This window comes from Nesoenas mayeri (genome assembly GCF_963082525.1).
Source record: "Nesoenas mayeri genome assembly, chromosome: 1".
Lineage (NCBI taxonomy): Eukaryota > Metazoa > Chordata > Aves > Columbiformes > Columbidae > Nesoenas > Nesoenas mayeri.
The window spans coordinates 192,324,672-192,338,519 of record NC_137541.1 but is presented as its reverse complement, the minus strand read 5'-3'; the positions used below and the strand labels follow the sequence as shown (position 1 = coordinate 192,338,519).

The window sequence follows — 13,848 nt, the reverse complement described above, 5'->3', positions numbered from 1 at the left end:
TATTTCATATTGAACTAAAGATTCATTGCTATTGTCAGTAACTCCCTGACTGGAATTTAAACTCAGAGCAACTTAATTCACATTCTGACAGTAAATCCAAAGACAGGAGTTTTTGTTAACGCAGAAGCAGCACAGGAACGTGGAATTACTTCTTCAGATTTAACGTTACTGTGACTAACACAAAAGGATTTAAGTGTGTAGGGCCCTCTATGGACAACACTCTCACCACTTATACTTCCTAAAATGGAAGTAATAAGTGATCTGAGAAAGCCTAAATAGAGAGCATCCAATTAAGTTATACAGCAGAAGCAACACAGTTTACAGAAGTTAAAAATGAGGAATCCATCACAAGATATCACAGACTTCATGATTATGGGAATTCCTATAATCCTGTGCATTTGGAATATGCTGCTGTTTGACAGAATAAGGCCTTAATAAAACAGTCTAAAATTTTCCAGATAAATTTGGTCAAAGTCCCAGTTATTCAAGCCTGAAACCAAAGGTGCTTCATCAGTCCACAGAGCAGCAACACAAGGCTGCCACTTTGCATCAGAGCAGTGTTAATGAGATAAAGTTACCTGTGCAAACAGCAGCATGATCCACACCTTTTCAAAACCTCCCCTTCTACTGAAACTATCAAAAAATGAGAAAATTTGGTATCACTTAGAACAAATCTGCCTACACCTGCCAGAAGGGCACATCAGCTGATGCTCACCAATCACTGCGGAGACAGCAGATAGTCTGTGCTTCCCATCAGCTCCAGCTGCTCATGCCCTGCCAGTCTCAGACACATACACATGGCTGTAAAAAGCACTCAGAGGATGTCCAGCCACTGAAGTACCTCCTTCCTTCCTTCCTTACATTTCTTTTTAAGTCTTAATCCTACACCTTGTTTTTTTCAGTAAAACAAAAAAGGCTTTTTATTCCCCTCTTTGGCTGAAGTAATCAGTGTTGAATTGGATGGAATAATTTGAGAGCACTCACCCAAACAACATTCAAAGTAACATTCCTAAACAGAAAATGCTGGCCGGCTCTCTAGAACTGTGATACATCATAGGGGTAGAGGAATTTTAAAAAAAAAAATAAATAAATAAAATAAAAGGAAGAGTCACCTCAAAATAAGAATTTCCAAACAGCCAAACTCTTACACACCTGGTCATAATGCTTACTCATAGTAAAAGAAAAGAGCTTGCACCCGGAGATAAAACTTACAATTAAAAGCATGATAATGTAAGCATCACAGAGCATGCTTATCCCCAACTACTGAAAAACCAAGATGTTGCACAGCTGTCAGGAGGAAACAAACTTTGAGGGGCAATGGATCTTTGCCCTGAAGAACACAAAATCCTAATAACAAATCCCAAAAATACGTTCACTATATCTGTTTTAGACAGCTGCCTTGAAACAGAGACAGGCAGATGCTCCTAGCTTGAAGCGAGGAGAAGCCACCCAGCACCACAGGGCTGCACAGCACGTTTCTGACATCATGGTATGGCAGTTGCTCTCTTTTGGCTCTGACCTGTGCAATTGCATAGTCTGAGCAGTTGGTTGCCTGCATGCCCTCATTGCCGCTGATCCCCACTCCAACGTGAGCCGTCTGGATCATCCCCACGTCATTGGCACCGTCCCCAATGGCAAGTGTTATGGCATTGACGTGTTTCTTGACCATGTCTACTATTTCAGACTTCTGTAGAGGAGATACTCTGAAAAGGAGAGAAAAAGGTGTCAGTTTCTCCCATGCGGAGCTCCGTGCCTTTCCCAAAGAGACAGCTGGAATCTACATTTAGAAGTCATCAAAGGGCAGTTGCTGGGAAGTTTCTTTATTCAACAACTAAGCTTCAGAACCTGTGCCAAACTGTTTCAGGAGAAAGTAGCTTTAAAAATAGTTTCACTTTCATCTACTTGCTCATATTTTATGCAAAGAGACCAAATAGATATGAAAGGTTTTAAGGCTTTGTTTCCCTCCTCCAGCCCCACCTGAGACACTTTGGCAAATACCAGTGATGTTATATTGGGAACACTGGAGAAGGGAGTTTCTTCTTCAACTACGACAGTTTACAGATCAACAGGGCACATCCAGCCAGGAGCAGAAAGATCACTAATATGTTCAAGAGAGTAAATCAGAAACATTCTCGGTGGTTTGGCAAAGGGTACTGCAGGCTCGCCTTACCCCTTCCTCCAGCCACCCATCCTTCCAATGTCAGACTTGAGGGTCAGAGGGAACAAGGGCTGTCCCTGATCTTATGCACACGGACAGCTGATGCTACCCTGACTGCAGGGACAACGCTATTCAATTCCGATTCAAAAATGAAGGGCGGACTCCATGACATCTGAATATTCTTATCAGTTTTATGGGTAGTTATTTTAACCTGATCTTTCTCTCACTTTACATCAGTTCCAGTTCGATAAAAATTCATGGAATTCAATACAGCTAAACTAGTCTAAACCAGGGAGAAGTGGAAAAATACTCAAGACCAGGTTACTAAATTGGATAAGGCACCCAAAATGCCCTTTATTCATGGAAAAGGTAGGTCAGGTTACCAAATCATATGAGGTATTCTGGAAATACCTCCATGTAAGATTAAATATTTCCATTCTAACCCCATCTGTACAAACAACCTTAATTCCTTTCCCCATCAGTTTTAGTTACAGTTCCAAATTATTTTATATTCCCTTAAATAAAGCTTTAGACAAAACTTTTTCACATCTACAAGTCAGTCACATAACATTCAACAAAAAAGAATGTAACTGATATCTAAAAGCTTTACTATTAAAATAGGGGGAAAACAGGGAGCTTGGGGAATGGAGGAGACAGATTTTTTACACGGCATTTTTTCCAGAGCCTACATCCTGTGGGAGCCACTTACAGAGCCTTTTAGTACACTCAGCCGGATTACTGCTGATCAAAAAAATGAGAGTTATCTTGTTCAGCATTTTGCTTTATGGCCTTGATTTGGTTTAGTGCTGATCACCTCTTAAAATAATGTGATGAGTAATTGGTGAGTGGAGGAGGAAAGAAAAATTTGCTGGGTTCAAAATTCACGTGTGAACTAAATCACCTGAAAAGTGTAGCAGCTGTCCTATTACTAAAAGCTGAAAGCAGGAAAAAGTTGACTGGGCCATAAAATTTACTTAATACCACTGGATAAATTTATTAAGCACTCAGCTACCTGGCAATGAAAACAGCACTTGGCACGGTAGGGGCCCAGTTAAATTACCAACACAAAACCCCAACACACTAACCAACCTACGGTGCATGAAAGGTGTTGGTGTACAACTATAAAGCAGCTCCAAATATAGTCTGCATCAGATTTTAACTTTTGTCTCATACATACATAGACACACACACACACTTCTCTATTCCCTTGTATCCCCACGTCCCCCAGTATTGACATAATAAAATACTGAAGCAAGGAGTCAAGAAGGACTTCAGGCCATAAAATGGAAACTCCAGAGGGACTTGGAGCCACGTGGTTTAAGAAGATGAATCCTAAGACAAGGTTCCAGTACAAAGTGTTACATGATTACAGTTATTTTAAACAGAAGCTTTATAGCAAGCATCCTTTTTGACAACTCCCCATCAAGTACAGCCCCAAACTCCAGAGAATACATTTTGCTGCACACAGTGTATTAACTACAAAAGTTGCAAACTGAGATGGCTACTGATTTCCCAAGGGGTTCTACTCTCCTCCTCTGCCAAATCACTCTTCTGAGCCTCCAAATCTCTTCCATTCCTTGTAATCTATTTGGTACCAACAGACTGCATTAGGTGATGTTAATCCCCTTAGCCAGATTACCAGCTCTGTGGTCCGTTTCTGCACATTCAACAGGCTGTTTATAGGAATAACTGGAAGGTTATGGCACCAGACACCATTAACCTGCAGCTTCCCCCAGATGATACCTTCGAAGGGGGCAAAGGAATAGACAAATTCACAAAGACTCCTGGACAAATCAGTAAGTTCAAAGTAAAAAGCATAAGGAAAGAAGTAACTACTTCAGAGAAACGTTTTTCAGTGACAGACAAATACTGGTAATTATCGTTCAGTGCAACATCCCTGGATTTCACTGCAGCAATATCAGGATATAAGACTTGCCGTGATATACACCCAAATAAAAATTAAAATGTGAGCAAAACATCAGCAGCATCAAAATCTTCTGCTTATTCATGTTCTTAGAGTGCAACTCAATAGAGTTCACTAGAAATGTTTATTTATATGTAAGTTATTTTTATTGTCCCTGTTAAAAAGCATCTTTGACAACAGAAACAATTAACTTAGTCTAGACAGACTCTCTCTTTTACACATACTCCTGGAAAAAAAAAATAACAGGTCTTAAATATCACAATTATAGCTACAGGATCAAGTCTTCAGATTCCTGCTCAAACTGCTTCCCTGAGAATCTGAATTTAATATACTCAGGCTGCAGAGAGCCTGGGCTCAAGACTGCACCTTGACAAAGTGTTCAGCATTCAACATTTGCCTGTGCAATATAAAGTGATTGTGGGTGATGGAAAGGATGTGTAAAATTAAGTGTCAGCCAAAAGCAGACCTGCTACTTGCCCATCTCTGGGACTTCCTTCCAGTAGCTGATGTGGAAAAACTAAAGGTTTGCCTCAGTCTCTAACATGTTTAGTCTTTATCAGCACCTTTAACAGATTAATACAGAAAGTTTCTATCCTGAATGAGATGACTGATGCCTTCATATCCCACTGTCTCCTCTGTGATGGGGCAGGTGGAAGCAAAGGAGGACACAAAGCACCTTGTGAAGAAGCTGGGAGAGAAACACAGCCCAGAGCCAGAGACTCCCAGAAAGATATGGACTTAATTGCCCTTCAGTCACTTAAATCCATAAGGAAACTGTGGAAGGGGGCAGGGCTAAGTAATACTCAGAAAATGCAGAATGATATTGTTACTGTCACTACATAACTGAACGTTCCTCTTCTACTTAGAGCAAGTTAATAAAAAATAGCAGAGGGCACTGTCTTCTGTAGATCAGCTCCCAATGGCTTTACACCTTCAGTTTGTGTTCCTTCTTTAGCCTGGGTACACACATTTATGAGTGACCTTCTTACCTGATACATTTTCCCTGTTTAGTAAAGTTCTACTTATGTGGTTTAGTCTTATGTAGCCCTGTGAGAAGCAGGGAGTTGGACTCTATAATCCTTATGGATCCCATCCAACTTGAGATATTCTATGATTCTACTCAGCATTTTGCTGTAAGGTTTGCTCAGGCTTACATTATTTCTGTAAGAAGAGAATTCAAGCACTTTTTTTTTTTTTCATCAGAAATACTCATGGGACAAGCAGAGCAATTCACAAATTCATATCAGCTGTCATCTTTCAGTGAAAGGTTCCACAAAAATCCTCCTCCAAAACAACAAAATGGTGATATTTAAAAAATAAATACAAAACTTTAGCTATTCAAATGGGTTTCAAAATATTTTAAAACCTCGAAAGCAGAAGCAGAGACTAAAATATCCATTTTAACCAAGCAAAGCAATAGAGCTTTAACTTCAATTTTTAATGTACTGCAACTGATTTAAATCAATCAATTCCTTTACTGCACTGTTTGCAATCTAGCAAGGCTATCCCTCTTATTCCCAGATGCCCAATAATACATTAAGATGGATGCAGTCACAAATGAGATGGGAAGGACACAATCAGCACAACCAGTCCTATGTCGCACAGGTCAGCTACACTCCACGAGATATTATCAGGAGAAAGTGAGAAACAGTTTCTTAATTCTGTCCCTCTGCATATCTGTATTTATTGCACAGTTACAGATACATGAGAGCAAATGATGGCAACTGTAAATAATATTTCTCAAACAGGCCATTAAACTACAGCTGAATCACTGCAGATGCTTTAAAGTACACAGGCAAACCACAGAAGCCAAATAAAAACACAGTATTTCAGAAATGATTAGTTTTATTTATTGCATTAAAGTCTAAAGGAGCCAGTGAAGACAGTTCTGCTAGAGAACTAGCAACTGAGACTACCAACTGTATATAAAAGACGACATGATTAATAACAACCAAGCTAAGGAAACTGTATTGGAACCCTTTTATCTGTAAGACACGGGCAGAAAAAGATTAGGTAATTTTGAAGAGACAGACCATCTTACAAGGCCATGAAGAGAGGGCAGCCCCACAAGCTCTTCCACACCTGCACAAGGCCCAGCTTGATACCAAATCTCAGCTCTCCTGTTTCCTCTACATATGTTCAACTTTGAGGAGATTTTTTTTGTTTGTAGGTCCCCTCTCCAAAACCAAGGAGACTAGAGCATTTCTGTTGAAGACTGCATACTTCCCACACCCCCAATTCCATACAAAGTACTCTTCAGACATTTTTACCCATACTTTAACGTTTTCAATGTTCATTTGTGAAAAGAGGAAGGCAGGGAAGGAAACTGTTTCAAGTATTACCTCCTCCTGCTTCCATGCTGTAACAGGGATGACACAAAGACATTGATGTATTTAACATGAAACATTAATTTGATACTGTACTTCCTTGAAATGCCTTGTTAATGCAACACAAGAGGCCCTTAAGAGCCTACCTTAACTGCAGTGAACATGATTTTACCCTGTTCTATCGTACAACACACTAGTACTTTGAAATGCTCAGTGACCTCATCTTCAGAAAAGGCAGAGACAGGAGACAGCCTGGAAAGAGCTTACAGCTATCAATAATATTGACATTTAAGTGTGTTCATTGGTCCCCAGAAAAAGCAGCAAGATAAATTAAAACACCACTAAAAGTAGTGCTCAGAAAACAAGGAAAGTTACCATGACATCATATTTAGCAGTTTTTAATTACACATTAATTTCTCTTGACACATATCAGGGTTCAGATTTCAACTGTGTGTCATCCAAACAAGGGCTAGTCTTGAATTACAGTCATGAGATTCCAAGATATCTTGGATAGACTGATACAGTAACCCACGCAGAAGAATGACCAAAAGCACGCACATCATACCAGCTCAAACTGTGCACTACATTGAAAGCTTTTCATTTACCAAGTGCTCTGAACCTCCTTTGCCTGCTGACAACCACGGTTTCACAGGGACTGGTTCTGGTGCAATACTTACAACTTTGGAGACAGCACTGGGTGAACTGATGGATAAGTTAATGTTCATAAAGAGCACCAAAGGAATTCATCCCACTAAATATAAGTGCCTCCAATGGAGACATCTCTATCTGCACTAATCACACCAGGCTCCTTTTATAGTCAATGGAGAGAAACAGGCACTTCTGAAGTGCAATTAATCCAGTTTATTTTAGACATGTACTTTAAGGGCCTAGTTCATCTACTCTTACAAGCGCCCTTTTCTCTCCACCAAGGTAATGGGGATCAAAGGTAACTAGTTCAAATGAAAAAGCCTACTACTGACAAGTAAAATTCCATGGGATGAAACCCATCTTAAGTTGTTGCAGTGCTAAATACATCCAAATTAATCAGGTGCACATGCTTTTCCTCTCTTGCTTTCCAGCAAGGTGGAATGGCTGCTTCCTCCCGACACAGACACCCGATGCTGAACTGACAGATACACCATGTCCTCCTTCCCTTCTCTTAGAACTTTCACTTCTTCACTGTGCTTCCAGCTCTCGCTATTAATAATTCTTTTCTACAGTAATTTCCCAGTCCCATCTCTACTGAACAGAGATAACTGAAAATTTTACCAAACCTCTCCTGACTTGTGTAAAAACCACCACAGCTTCATTCTCCTTTGCCATTTCAGCTGAGGCCTCACTTTTCCATACTTTCTTCATTTTTCCTCTGGGCAGACCATCTTCCAAACTGCTTCACTTGTCCAAGTTTATTAGACTGTTTTCAAGCCTGTTTTTTAATTTTAAAAAGAGTTTTACATCTTATTTCACTTATCGGAAGTTTTGCCTTTTTGTAAGCACAGATAAAAATCTCCCTTCAGTTTTTCAGCCTCCTTGACATGCTAGTCATACTTGACTTTCTGAGCAACATGTATTACCTCTAAATTTCAGGTTATCCAGAACAGGATTGTTGATACCTAGCATGGCTCTAAGTCAAAACACATGCACATCCCCCTACATACATGCTCACAGAACATGTGTCAGTTCTTTTTCATTTAACGGTTACCAAAATAGTTCCTTCTGCATCACTTCAGGTATAGCAGGAATGCCTTTTAATATAAAGCTCTCTTTATAGTTATAAAGCCACTGAGTCATACACCGTCTTCTAAAGAGGAACAATCCAAATTCATTTAGTACTTTTCCATCACAGAAATATTTCTCTTGCTAATTGTATCCTTCCCTTTTTTCCAATAAATTTATCACTAGAGAATTTCTCCCTTGCATTCCCATATGTCAACAACTCATTTGCCATTCATAGTGGCCACTGAAATGATCTCCAAAGGACAAGGACTACAAAATAATACCTTTATAAGATGGGTTCAATGCATTAAGCAGTGTGATAACACACAGCACCCCAGTGAACATAGGGTTAAGTCTCAAGTCAGCATCTTGTTCCTCTTTGATATCCCCCCCCTGCATGTTTCTGTTTTGATTGCCCTTTCCCCAACCTGCTTTATGGGGCAAAGATTAAACAGGGAAAATCTAGTTTGGAAAACAAATTATTTGGAAAGTGATGAGCTGGCATAAAGAGGATGTTGAATGGAAGACTATTTTGCATTTCTAACTATAATGGTTGCTAGTGGCAACAGCTTTAGTATGTTTTTAAAGTGAAACCAACATATCAAATTAATTTTGAGCTTCGTTCACTCCAAGCTGATTAAGGCACATTCATTTCCATGTTAATCAGGCTCAGCAGTTCTCATGCAACACAGAAATCTGCCTTCTTCTAATGACAGAGCAAGAAAATTTCAGTCTATAAAATGTAGAGATTAGTGCCTTCTGAACCCTGAGCACAGGGAGCAAGGACCTGCGTGTCTCACACAGTGGAGCTGTTCATAGACTTTTGCAACACATGGTGAAAATAGGTGACAATTGAGACCACGGCCATTAATAAGCACACCAGCCCACATAACAATGCTCTGCCCTGCAGGGAAGCCAAGGGATGAACTGGGAGAGCCGGGGCGAGCAGCTGCCCACAGCCGCGGAGCAGCGATGCTGCAGCAGCACAGCCACGCACTGGGCGGCTCTGCCGCTGGACAGACACCCCGCAGAAACACCACACAGCAGCTTCAGACAGGAGCTCACTGCTGTAAAGCATCATACATGGGACCATACACCTAAAAAAGAAACAACCTATTCGTAAAAAGCAAGATTTTTCAGTTTCAGAATTATCAGCGTGCCTCAAAGGTCAAGGGTCACCTTGCATTGGGAAGAAAGGTGAGCTCCCCAAAAATTCCTTTCATGACAACACCAAAGAAACGAAAGTTATTTCCCACCCTTCCCTGAAGTCCAGTCCCTAACAGAAACAAAAACAAAAAACTCAAGGTGAAGTCCAGAAATTCTTAGACATGTAGAAAAACCCAAACTTTCAGTTTCCACCATCTCTCCACGGCTAAGGAAACTGAGCATCAGGGTGTTCCTATCAAGATTTAAAAGTTCAGATGACTCTTAGATAGGAAAAAAGGCATTGGCAACTACTAGTCTGACTGCGACCAGCTCTTGGTCAATCATTAAATTTGCGCTCTGTTCAATGTCAGGTTAAGCATTAACTTACAGAAAAACATTCACAGCATACTCATTACTCCCAAACACAAGCTGCAAGGAAGGATGAGCCTCTAACCCTCAGACTCAAATCAAGCAACATTGCTAAGAAAAGAGTGAGATGGGAAGGAGAAAAAGAAAGGAGTAATATTCTAAAGCAAAATCCGTTATACATCAAGTTCATTATTAAATTGAAGCATTAATATATGGAATCTATGGTAAAGGGGTGCTTTTGTCATGTTCAGTCACCACCTACACTATAAGTTAATTTGATTAAATTTACATCAAGAAGGTTTAGTAACAACACATCCGCCCATGGCCAGCCACTCACATGGCCACATTGCAAGGGCACCTGTAACCCTTAAGGACTCTGTTCTAACATATCTGTATGTCAGTGAATGTTTCCTTATTCAGGTTTAAGACACAGAAATACCCTGTGGTTTGTGAAAACAGTGGTGATTAACAGCAGCTGCTTCCGTAATGGCAAAATAGAAAAACAGACAGAGTGCACACAATATTGGTCCCCTGCACCCCTCATTTTTTACCATCTTTGAGGCGAGAGAACTCTGTTGCAGAGGAGAGCGTGTGGAGCTGAAGCCGCACGTCCCTGGCTGTCACATGGGCTGTGAGCACAGCACCCACTGTAACAGCACCGGCAACTGGAGGCCAAGCTGGCCCAGTCTCACCCCCAACAGACTTGGAGAGCATTTGTTTGAGCTGACTGTCCCCAGAAGCCTGTCCAGGCATTCTGGAGCAGACCAGGCAGAGTCAGGCGTTCTTCAGCAGTATAGAATGGACAATGACAGTCCAGTGTCCACGCTTGCTCCTTAGTGCTCTTATTGACAGTGTATGCACAGCTGGAAACGCTTAACACATGAGGAAACTCACAAAACTCAACTCCCTGATCTTTCCAAACTTGCATTGACTTACGCCTCTTTTGAAAGCTTTCAGTAATAGCAAGGTGGCCAGCCTGGAGGAATCTCCAAAAATTCAGAAAAAAACAATGCAAAAGAATTGCAGTTTGCATTTCCTGCATGTATGTCAACTCCCATGGCTAATTTCCTTTGGACGTAAGATTTTTACTTTTAGTCTCATCCATATTTCTGATCACAGGATCGGTTGTACCAGTAGAGACAGAGTTTTGCACAGGACAGCACCCCATGGAGTACAGGAGCCAAAAGCAAGCACAAATACTTGGTCTAATAGCTCAAGCTAGGGCAACAATTTTGCTTCCTGAATTACACTAAGAATACAGAACTAGCAGCCAAGGCCTCACAATGTCAAACCTTCGCATCTTTATAGAAAGAACACAAAATGCATCAGTTCCAGTTTGCTAACATACATGCCCATGTTTCACAGGACACACTTAATTAGCAATAAATAAGAGATGTCAGGACATAACATCCCTTCTACCACCTCTTTTACTTATGGAGAATAAAAAGAGAAACTTAAACAATTACACTAAGGAACTTTAAAACAGCAAAGAGAAAATAACTGCATTTAAGTTAACCTTTTCCTGAAAATGAACAGAAGGATATTGTCTGAAGGAGCTTCTTTCCTGAGGAGAAAATAAGCTTTGAAGCTTTTCAACAGTCATTATAATGAGCCTGTTACTATTAACTTGTGGTCTTGTAAAGTGAACTGCTGGGCAACCGAGAAGCAGAATAAAGTATGAGCCTATTACTAGGAGCAAACAAGAGCAGATTTCTTCCATGTCTACTTTAATATCAGATTAGTTGTAGTATAAGAGAGGTGTCCTCTCACTGCTAGAGTGATTTTAAACACTGAACTTCTTCAGACCATTAGTACCACAGGAACATTGAATTTGAGCACATTTAAGCCATTAGTGCCAATGGAATGTGAAGTATCAGATAGAGCTGCCTTATTATTGCTAAGGTAACTTAAATCACCCATAGCCTGGGCTACAACTAGAAAAGCTAAATGAGCCAGACCACATGAAACATCTCCTTAAAAATATACCATGAGAAAGAAAAGGAAGTGCCAGGAGTAGAGCTGTATTCACTGGCACTCCTCATGACTTAAGCAAGATTAAAAGTAAAAAGAGCTAGGAGGAAAAATGATGACTTGCTTGGTGAAAAATTCATGGGCTCTACAGAAAGCAGGAAAGGGGCTTCCGTGAGTTCCACAGGAGACTCTCCACATGCACCTGAGTATATCAGTTTGGCTAAGTTGGTACTTTCTTCTTTAAATGCAGTCATGAAAAGCAAGGCAGCTTACAGTGCTTTTTGCCCAGAGAAAGGCTTAGAGCCTACGCATGCTCACATGACTTAATAAAATGGCTTTTGTAGCAGCATTTAGTCTACTCTCAATTTACACAGTAAGCTTTATTTTATTTTTTAGCTACAAGTTAAGACTTGGAAGCCTAAGTTCACAGAAGCCTGTCTACTATATGTCAGAATTTATATATTTAACACACTGGCAAAATTCAAATAACAGCAATTCTTTTTCAAAATACACTGCAAAAAATCCTATTGCCAAATAGGCTATTGATGTAAAACGTGAGCCCCACTTTCAAATATGACCTGGCAACTGCTAAGTTCTTAAGATATATGTTGTGCGATCTGAACACAGATGTGGCAATTGGAAAAGCTATAACATTCAAAGGACTCAGCAGATATATACAGCCTTCTACAAGCTCCTACTAGCTCTACAAGCTAGTCTACAAGGCAAGATACAAGGCATATTAATATACATACTATCTTTAAATAAACTATGCCCAAGAGATCCTAGAGAAGGGAGTTGGGGAGATGGGGACAATAGGCAAGAGGCTGATCATGAGCCGCCTAAAATCAGATGTGCCAATTGTTTTGGTGATGACAATCATGTGAGGGAATTCACTATCAGAGTTCCTGTGGCACAGCTTGTACTCCAGCCGCCAAAGCAGCTGGTTGCCTTGCTGCGCTGCCAGAACGCAGCTTCAGGGCACTACACTTCATTAATTCAAGTTTTGAAAAGCTACTTCACTTTGTATACATCTCTACTATTCTCTATACCCTGTTTCTCCAAATAGGATCAGAGTAGCCTTGCTAGAAGTTTGCTGGCAGCAATGTGCAAGGCATAGCCAAAGTTTACTGCTACAAAATACCAGGAGGACTTGGCAACTCTAACATGAAAGTGATCAAAACACTTGGTTCATGAAGATGGAGAGAGGTTATATGAGCAGCTCTCCTGTGAGTGTAATGGAAAAACATCAAGATTACAGACTACTAATAGCCTTACACTCTCACTTGATCACAACTTAAAAATCAAAGCTAACACTGGATTAAAAAAACCCCAAAACTCTAAAAACAGATTGAATGCCAAAAATAGTAAATTACTAAGTCTTCTGGATGAAAAAAACCCAAACAATTTACATGGTACAGACTATCTGCTTATTCTCTAAATGCACTTTGCTATAATAGTACTGTAGACACCCTGCTGTTTAATTTTTAGGAATACAGATTTTATTCTCATTCACATTCTTCATATCCAGTACAAACAACACCCCAAATGCACGCCAGCATGTTGGACCACAGCAGAGTGATTAGCTCAAGTGAGGATCCAACTGTTTTAATGTATTTGAGACATAACTAATACATTATTCTTTATACAAAATATAGCTCACAGGAATGAGGTCAAACATTCAGAATCCAACTGGCAATGGTCAGAGTACTCTGAGAGTCCACTCTGTCCAACTGCATCAGTAACCCAGATGCTGACAAAAACATAGCCTCAGCAAGTTTGTAGATGACACTGAACCAGGAGGACTAGATTTCAAGGAATCACAGGGCTTTTATTCAAAGGAACATTAAGAAATTCAGGGACTGAGCCAACAAGACTCACAGAGTTCAGATGGAGGAAGGCAAAGGTTCACACCTGTGAAAAAGAAACTCCATGTAGTAGCACAGGCTGGGAAACGGCTGAATAGCAGCCCTGCTGAAGAGGACCTGGTTGTTAAGGTGGGCATCATGTTTAACATGAGTCAACAGTACACCGTTAGGCCGATCAAAGCACATCATGTACTGAGCTGTGGCCCAGCAAACAACTGTGACCAGGACAGAGACAGAAGTTATTATCAGCCCTCTCCTCAGTACAGTTGGGGCAACATTTATAATACATCCAAGTTTGGAGCCCAAGTTGAAAAGAGAGTTCAGCAGAGAATTACTAAGATAGTCAGGGGTCTAAAATACATAACAATTAAG

The 13,848-nt window shown here is 40.4% G+C and overlaps 1 protein-coding gene across 1 annotated transcript in view; it reads right to left on the bottom strand.

Annotated features, from left to right (window-relative positions):
• The window catches only part of ATP8A2 (ATPase phospholipid transporting 8A2), a gene marked incomplete at both ends in the record, with an annotated part of 185,474 nt that overhangs the window by 54,223 nt on the left and 117,403 nt on the right, over positions 1-13,848 (bottom strand). The window contains one exon of the mRNA XM_080364292.1: positions 1,520-1,703. Coding sequence (XP_080220418.1) covers positions 1,520-1,703 — 184 coding nt within the window. The remainder of the gene's footprint in view (positions 1-1,519; positions 1,704-13,848) is intronic.